The 8,999-nt window shown below is 41.9% G+C and overlaps 1 protein-coding gene across 7 annotated transcripts in view; it reads left to right on the forward strand.

Annotated features, from left to right (window-relative positions):
• The window catches only part of GABPB2 (GA binding protein transcription factor subunit beta 2), a 30,846-nt gene extending 22,136 nt beyond the window's left edge, over positions 1-8,710 (forward strand). For 4 of the 7 annotated variants that reach the window (XM_027097813.1, XM_027097814.1, XM_027097812.1 and 1 more), the window contains one exon: positions 42-5,053. In XM_027097813.1, the coding sequence (XP_026953614.1) occupies positions 42-341 (300 nt within the window). In that variant the 3' untranslated portion in view covers positions 342-5,053. Of the gene's footprint in view, positions 1-41; positions 5,054-5,352; positions 5,395-8,441 lie in introns of those variants that run through there. The other 3 variants (XM_027097816.1, XM_027097815.1, XM_027097818.1) reach the window with 3 other exon arrangements.
• Positions 8,711-8,999: the final 289 nt, after the last annotated feature.

Raw genomic sequence — 8,999 nt, forward strand, 5'->3', positions numbered from 1 at the left:
TACTCTCAGGAATTCTTACCTGTGGCGGTTTACTTTTACAGGAAGGCACTGAAAGAGAGCTACTTCAGCAGCAACTCCAGGAGGCTAATCGAAGAGCCCAGGAATACCGACACCAGCTCCTAAAGAAAGAGCAGGAGGCAGAACAGTACCGCCTCAAGCTAGAAGCCATGGCCCGACAACAGCCCAATGGAGTTGATTTCACCATGGTTGAAGAGGTGGCTGAGGTAGATGCTGTAGTAGTTACAGAGGGGGAGATGGAGGAGAGAGAGACAGAAGTGACTGGGGCAGTAGGGACCACAGAGCCTCATACTGGAGTTTCCATGGAAACTGTTTCAACTTAATGTGCAAGGGCCACAGCTTGTGCTGTGTCTATCTTTTTCCTCTTTTTAAAAGAAAATACAAAGGACAAACATTGTATAAAAATTAAGAATGTCCTAAAGAAGAAAACTATAGCAGGGTACAGAGTTTGGGCTCAGGAAGGCTCTCTATGCAACTGGAAAATTCAAAGCCAAATTTAGGGAACAAGTCTTCTGAGGGACCAAAAGAATAAGGACCAAATTTCTCAGCTCACTTCATTGCTTGAAGCATAGAGGTAAAAGAATGCTGGATGTTGCAGATTGATTGTTTTTTAAATAACTGACTTTCTATGAAAAGATTTTAAAATAATATTCCTAATATGGACACACCCAGAGCCTTTAATATTATAGTTGTACCATCAAGTGACCTGAAACTGCCTTAGATTTATGATGTGTACCTGTTAGAGGAGAAACCTAATTGGAAGGAGGGATTAGATGCAAGTTTTGGGGAAGAGAAAGAAATATATTCCACTTCCAAAGGAGCAGGCAGGCACTCCCCACTATCCTGAGTTAATTTCACTGAAAAGAAATGTGTGATTGCCTGACTAAATTTGCATCCATTGTGTGTCCATAGCTCAGATGCCAGTTTAAGAAACTGAAATAGAATTTTTAAAAACTGGAAAGGAGAGAAGTGTATATAAATCCAAAATCCTCCAGGCTGTGCCTCTACAATGCTGGAAAGTGGCCAGAAAGAGGCTCGTGGGGTTAGGAAACAATCTGGTCCTGAGATACCAACTTTGCTCTGGCTGGATTTTATGAAATCGCAATCAGGAGGGTAGTCTGTTGTCAGAACAACTTGCTTCCAACCATTTATTTATGTAATACCAAGCTTTAATATCAACTTTTTAATTTTATAAAACTTTGTTGAGTTTTCTAAGTGTGCCTTTCTGTGGAACTTACATGGTATCCTCTCATATGCAAGAAAAGACAGGGGAGAGATGAATGCTGAGGATGTTGTATAGCTTTCTCCATCTGATTTGGGTTGAGTAAATTGCTCTATTTCCTTAAGGTCGGGCCTTGTGCAGAGCTTTTGTGCCTTATAGTTGCTCAGTGTGTGCTGGCAAAGGGAGTGAGAACTACCAGTGCCGTAATGTAAGGAACCAAAGATTCTGACCAGATGCTTCGTCACCTGACTCTCTTCTCTCCCACTATGCCTGCTCCCTTTGCCTATATACTTTTGAAAGTGTTTCATTGCTGGGATTTCTTGGAGTTTTTTTAAAAAAGGGAATACGGATGGGGAGAGAGGGGTTATGGAGAGGTCATCATCCTGGACTTGCTTGCTTGCTTTGTTGTAAATTAAAAGCAACCAGAGGGAGCTGTGCCAAGTAAACATTTGAATGACTGTTTAGAATATGGTTCTCTTAATTAGCAATCATGGGGAAAACATACATTTTTAATTTGGAATAAAATGTGACAGTTAACATGGTTCTGTTTACCTTGATTAGTGAAGTAATTTGCTGCAGTTTTCCAGAGGTGCAGAATCATTTGGGGCTTAAAATAGACTGAAAAGGTAACTCCCCAAACCAAATTTAACAAACAGAATTGGCTATTAGAGGTTTATAGACAAAAATATCAGTTTTGAAATTAATCTTGGCTACGGGCCAGTGTAGCTAGGTTTTCTCCATGGACCAAGTACTAAGCACTTCCCAGATGATCAGAGATTAGTCTGCACTGTTGGGGATGATGGAGAAATGCAGTGGAGCAGCCTAGGTAAGGGAGAGGGTAAAATTGTGGTATCTGCTGTCAAGTCGTCCTATTTCTGTTTGCAATATTTTTCCTTTTTCTGAGTCCCTTTGTGAATCAGGTGCTAACAATAAGCTGCTATTGTGTGCCATTTCAAAGCTTTAGCTTAACTATAGAGGGACCAAGTGTTATTTTAGATGTGTTTTGTGTGTGTTCTTGGTGCATACATTGACTTTAATTCCTTCTTTTATTCTTTCCTGTTCAGGGAGTGGAGGTTAACTGTGTAGAATATATGCAGGCCCAACCACCTCACTCTCTGAGGTAGCTTCTTATTGAGGGCAGGGAGTTTCCATCCAACACTCTCTTCTGAGCATACAGAGTACCTACTGTTTGGGGGAACTGTTTAGAGTTTCTTATTATTCTGTTTTTGTAAGAGCCTATCATTCCCACCCAGTAAAATATCTAATACAGCCCAAGTCATTTTTGATGATGGGCTCTCTGAGATAGGGAGTTAAAGGGGGGGGGTTGGGATAGGGGGAGAGAGAAGGGAAATGTCTAGAAAGGGGTGGGTAGCAAAAGGGCATTTGTTTTTATTTACTTGGAATAGACCTTTTAGCATCCCAGAGAAGGGAAATAGGGCTTGATCTCTGATTGTATTGCCATAGAGAGAATGGTAGGTCAGGATCCCTTGAAGTAGTTAGATTAAATATTAAAGACATGAATGGCCGTACCATTGTATGATTTTGCATATTTTTCTGGATCAGCCATGGAAGTTGGAAAAATGTTCCCAAATCTTCTGGGTTTGGGGATTCCAACTGGCTTATTGGTAAGGTTGGATTACAGAGAATCAAACAGACAAGTGGTTCAGAGATGGTACTTGAGCAGGAGAAACCTGAAGCCTAGGATGATTGCCTACTTTAAAATAAAGCTGCTTTAATAATATCAGTATTAATATAGGAATATTAGACCTTACATTTACATTTTGGTTTTAAGCTTTCCCCTAAAAAGGAGAAAGAAATAAATCTTAATATTTCTGTTCTTGTTCCTGGTTTCAGGGAAATTACTTACAAATGTATAAATGTACATTCCCTTCCTATCACTACCTCTGTGGGATCCCTTAATTGTAATGCCAGAGTTGAGGTCTCTTAATTGAAATATGGGAGAACTTGGCTTTAGGTTTTCTGTATATTGAACTCAGCACCTTAAAAGATGTTCTTTTTCTCTGTCAGATCTGTGTTTCATAATTTTTGCCTTTGCCTCTCCCCCTTTTTCAGCCTTAGCACTGCATTATTAAAATGTTTGTGTCTGCTCAGTAATATTAGAAATCTGTGGCATGCAAAATGACTTTTTTTATATTGCTGTAAAAGAAATGAATTTAACAGAGGGCTTTCCAGTTGAAGTTAGGTATTTTGTGACCAGGGCATTTTTAACACCCCTTTGCTGCACGTATATATTGTGTACATTTATAAACACATATGAATTTTCCCACTTTTCTCTTTGTTTATTTGAGGTTCAACTCTAAAGTACCTGGTAAAAGCTGAAAATATTTTTATTTCATTAAAAACATTAGAGAGGTTTCTTTCAATTGAGTAAAGACACTGAGGAAGAAAAAGCAAGCATTTCTTTGGCCCTTTTTCCGAGGCATGCTCAACTGGCAGTAATAAGAAACCTGAGGAGTGAGGCCCTAGGGAGAGCTAGTACCAAGCTTTGCAGAGATTTCTTTAGCATACAGTGTGATGACATTGGTAAACTGAAAGATTCAGAGCAGGGTCAGGGGTAGAGACGGAGCTGCCTTTCCACAGAGCAAACCTCCTTTCAGCTCCTATGGTAGCTGTTTTGACTGGCATTTGTATAATTTCTTACACCTCTGAAAAGGAAAGAAACCCTAGATAAAGTCCCATGGCAGAAGGAGCAGACATTCTATACATCTGCTTCCTAGTTTAGGCATCTCAGCCTTTTAAGGAATGATCATTTTGAGAAAGACTTCTGTGGCTCTTTTCCTAACAAACAACATTATAGACCCTCAGAGCTAGAAGACATGAGGCATGTAGTGAACTATTCCCAGAAGTTTAATATTGAGTGGGAATCGGTTTTTGTCCAGATTTGTTGGAGAATGGCCTCCTGTTCTCTACTTGTTATATAGACATCTCTGTATGGCCAGAAAAGGAGCTTTAGAATGGAATACATATTAAGACCGCCTATGTGCTGCTCTAGGCTCTTATCTATTTCCACTTTATGTGATATTTTCCCCTTCTGAGTTAGTACTCTATTTCCTATGCCAGTATATTTAACAAGAGACCAGGAGCAAGAAGGATGTAAATTCAAATTAAGTAGCTTTGAACCTCTGGTGCTGCCTTTTTTTTTTTTTTTAAGCCTCTCTTAAGATTAGGAGGTGGGGTGATATCCCTAGACTCCAGACTACTACATAGCAATTTGGCTTGTTAATGGCAGGAAATTGTGATTCCCTGTCTCTCTCCTCCCCTTTCCCCTCTAACTACTTCTGCCTCTGTGACCCCATTGTTCTTATCTCACTGAGTCTTTCCCAGGCACTAGAATTTAATTAATAGGTCATTTCTAATCTATGCGCCTTGTCTTTCCTCCTTCTGTCCCCTCCTTCCCTACCACATATTTTCTGTTTATTCTTAAGTGATTTGTTTCTGAGAATTAATCTAGGTCATACCCTATATCCTGTGCTTCCTAGTTGGTCTCAGGCATCTTGCTCTATCAACAGTAATGATAGCAGCAGCTCCCTTCTCTGGCTTTGCCCTGTGTACTGTCCTTCTGCCAAGGCCATTTGTGTTGGGGGGGAGCAGAGACAGGGTAGGTGGGGTGCCTAGCTTCTTCTCAAAACATCTTCAGTTTTTTGGGTTGTCTGACAGCTTTATGTACAGTATGTTTTAAGAAAACTTAAGTATAATTCTCTTTTTTATTTAGGATTTTAATTAAATAGGGTTTGATTCCGATGAGCAAGTTTGTGTGTGTGTGTGTGTGTGAGCATTTGTGTGTATGTACACCTATACAGATCTATATTATATATACAATTTTTGTACTATCATTTAAAATAAAAAAATGTTTCTTACTAAAATGCCAAAGTTTTACCATTTCAGGTGTCATTGAAATTTTTTTTCCATCTCCTGGGCAAAAATTGTATCTACTGCCTGGTCACAGATAATCCTTAAGAGGAAGTTTTCCCCGTCCTACTGAGCTAATGAGGGTGGAGCAGTGGGAGGGTGGTTTTGGTGGGGGGAGCATCTTCTTTCCCCTCTTTGGTGCCTCTTCTGACCCATTCACACTCTACCTTTTCCTTATCTAGCTACTCCTCAGCTGGTATTCTTAAGAGGCAGAGCAAGTTGAGGTAAGAACTGAAGTGAGAATGGAGAGAACTTTTGACTGGCTTATTAATTTACATCTTCTTTCCTTCTTTTATCCCCCACTCCATTCCCTAAAAGCAAACAACCAAGAGAGGAGAACAGTAGCTGAAGTAAATGATTCTGTGCCTTGTGTGGGAGTTAAGTCAATGCCAAGATAAGGGGCGGGGTACGGGAAGAACATCAGGCCCAGGGAGGCTTGGACATAGTGCATTTGCTCTGCTGGCTTCTAAGCTACTCTTAGTTGATAAGGTGCTTGTTGTTATCTCAGTCTAATTCAGCACATATTTATTAAGTAAATATGCGTAGCAGTCTGGTTGTGGCGCAATCCCTGTTGATAGCCAGGGTTGAACGGACCCACTTGGCTGGCTACTTGGGTGTTCCCGTCTAGTGTATAGTGTTCTCAAAAGCTGCTCCATCGGCAATAAAGATGCCTTTCTCAGATAAAGGAGGGTAGGGCTTCCCTGGTGGAGCAGTGGTTAAGAATCCACCTGCCAGTGCAGGGGACACGGGTTTGAGCCCTGGTCCGGGAAGATCCCACATGCCGCGGAGCAACTAAGCCTGTGCGCCACAACTACCGAGCCTGCACTCTAGAGCCCGCGCACCACAACTAATGTAGCCCGCGTGCCTAGAGTCCCTGCTCCGCAACAAGAGAAGCCACCGCAATGAGAAGCCTGCGCACTGCAAAGAAGAGTAGCCCCCGCTCGCCGCAACTAGAGAAAGCCCACGTGCAGCAACGAAGACCCAACACAGACAAAAATAAAAAATAAATAAAATTAATAAATTTAAAATAAATAAATAAATGAGGGTAAAACCAAAGTCAAGGACATATAAGTATCAGTGTTCAACATTAGAATCTCCAGGTAAGCTCTCAAAGTCAGTATTTAGGAAATTGAACGCTTACCATGTACTAGGTTGCATGTGGATAATTGCTTTTTGGTAAACAGTACTGTGTACATATTAACTATAAGGTGCATCTGGCAGGTACCTCATAAATGTATATATGGTCTTTGCTCTGCCGAGAGAAAAAGAGCAGGAACTCAAAAAGCCTTGAGAAGCAAAGAACTGAAAGTGTTGAATTAAAATCCTAGCGAGAGGGTTTCCCTGGTGGTGTAGTGGTTAAGAATCCGCCTGCCAAGGCAGGGGACACGGGTTCGAGCCCTGGTCCAGGAAGATTCCACATGCCACGGAGCAACTAAGCCCGTGCGCCACAACTACTGAGCCTGCGCTCTAGAGCCCAGGAGCCACAACTACTGAGCCCACGTGCCACAACTACTGAAACCTGCGCGCCTAGAGCCCGTGCTCCACAACAAAAGAAGCCACCTCAATGAGAAGCCCGCGCACCGCAACGAAGAGTAGCCCCCAGTCACCACAACTAGAGAAAGGCCGCATGCGGCAACAAAGACCCAGTGCAGCCAAAAATAAAAAAAAAATCCTAGTGAGAAAAATCATCAGGCATATGGGAAAGTTGGAAGGGAATTGGAGAGATAGGAACCTAGAGTTCTCTGAAGGGTAAATATTCTTAAATGATGGAAAAAAACATGAACTAGGGCAACTTGCCTAAGATTTTCTCTCTCTGTGAAAGTGAGCCCTCTACTCCAAGATCAGTAGGTAGAAAATACAAGAGAAGGTTGAAGTGGGAGCAGCCTAGTGATAATTACACCTATGTAGGAGTTTCTGCAAGATGTCTGATAGCTAACAGTAAGTTTAGACTATAGGGGACCCCTGAGCCAGGTGTGGGGCTGCACTCTGCTACCATAAACAGTCCTAAAATTTAAGAAAGTTCTTACTGTAAAGTAAAATGATATTTTAGAGAGAGGCCAATATCATAAATAATAACATGCTTTTAGTTTGTGCTACATGTCCGTCAACGAGCTAGGAACTTTGCATGCACACAAACATACCTATCTTGCAAGGTGTGTATTATCTTCATTATGTAGATATTAAAAAACAGGCTGTGACTTTGCCCCAAGTCCCTCAGCTTAAAAAAATTTTTTTCTTTCTAAAACTACAGTTTCTACATAGAGTTAGTAGTGTTTTTTCCTCTGTAGTTTATCCTTTAGTCACAATACCGTCTCACTTGACTTTGGGCAGCTTAATTCATCTCAAATTGCAGTTAAGAAACTGGAGAGAAGTAAATTCTCCAAGCAGCCTTTCTAGCAAAATCCCCAAAGTAAGTTTTGCTCCAAAACTAATTCAGGAGGCATCTCCATAAAGCTGCCGGTCAGCAACACTTGAGCAAGGAGAGTCAAAGATAACCTCTCTTGCAGGAAATGGATGGGGTCTTCATCTCTAGGTGTGCTGGATTGTTCTGTCTTTCCTTTAGATCACTTTCCTCCTTACTGTATCTCGTTCTCTATCCTGGGAGGCTAACCTGTATGAACTTCATCAACGGGTTCCCTGTGCTTTGGCTTCCAGTTGGATTCAGTCAGTAGGGAGCTCTGGGCAGGAGACTGGATGGAGACAAAAGACTGAAATCAGTGTATTGATTTCCCAGGTTCCCTCCCTTGGGGTCACCTGGACCTAGCTGTATCCTTTGATTAAAGGCCACTGCCCCACTCAATGCAATCTCTCCTTCCAAGTCTCAGTAGCCATTACCTCCCTTTGTCCTTTCAGGTGTAAGGCTGTTACTAGCCTCCAGTTACTGACCTATCCCTTGCCAACACTTTTTAAAAGGAGCCCTTCATTATTTTGAGCATGTCAGCTATTTTCTCTTGGGACCCTAATACACCTGGTAAAGATAGGTGATCTTTTGGATTCATAGACTTCATATTTTATCCATGTACTTCAATCTTACTCTCATACATGTGACCTTAAATTCTTATGAGTCAACAGTTCTGAAGGGTCAACTGCTGGATTAAGTAACAGAGAGTGACTCACACCTGTGTGGTTCCCAAGGGTGGGGTAGTAGCATCAAGGAGACATAAATCTGAGAGATAATAATAGCTCAGGCCCCTATGACTTAGCTACCAAAGAACCCAAGATGCTGAACAGCTTTTCAAGCTTTGTGACTGTGGAACCTTCTGTGTTTCAGGTCCCCAAAGCTTTATACAAGCTGTTGGACTCTGCCTACTGGGGCCCTGGTTTCTCCATAACCTCCCAGGATACCTCTGAGAAATCAGCTTAGAAATCCCTCAGGATGACAACTTTATCCTGTTGGTACATTCTGTTTTTTCTAAAGACAAAGTTTGAGCTAATATCCTAATTTTAGAAAAAGACTATCAGGGCTTCCCTGGTGGCACAGTAGTTAAGAATCCACCTGCCAATGCAGGGGACACGGGTTCAAGCCCTGGTCTGCAAAGATCCCACATGCTGCGGAGCAGCTAAGCCCGTGTGCCACAACTACCGAGCCTGTGCTCTAGAGCCCGCAAGCCACAACTACTGAGCCCACATGCCACAACTACTGAAGCCCGCATGCCTAGAGCCCATGCTCAGCAATAAGAGAAGCCACCGCAATGAGAAGCCCGTGCACCACAACGAAGAGTAGCCCCTGCTCACCGCAACTAGAGAAAGCCTGCATGCAGCAACGAAGACCCAACATGGCCAAAAATAAATAAAATAAATAAATGTATTTTTTAAAAAAAGACTATCA

Source organism: Aethalodelphis obliquidens, unplaced genomic scaffold, assembly GCF_003676395.1.
Source record: "Aethalodelphis obliquidens isolate GAN/ISIS:26980383/991018 unplaced genomic scaffold, ASM367639v1 scaffold116, whole genome shotgun sequence".
Classification (NCBI taxonomy): domain Eukaryota; kingdom Metazoa; phylum Chordata; class Mammalia; order Artiodactyla; family Delphinidae; genus Aethalodelphis; species Aethalodelphis obliquidens.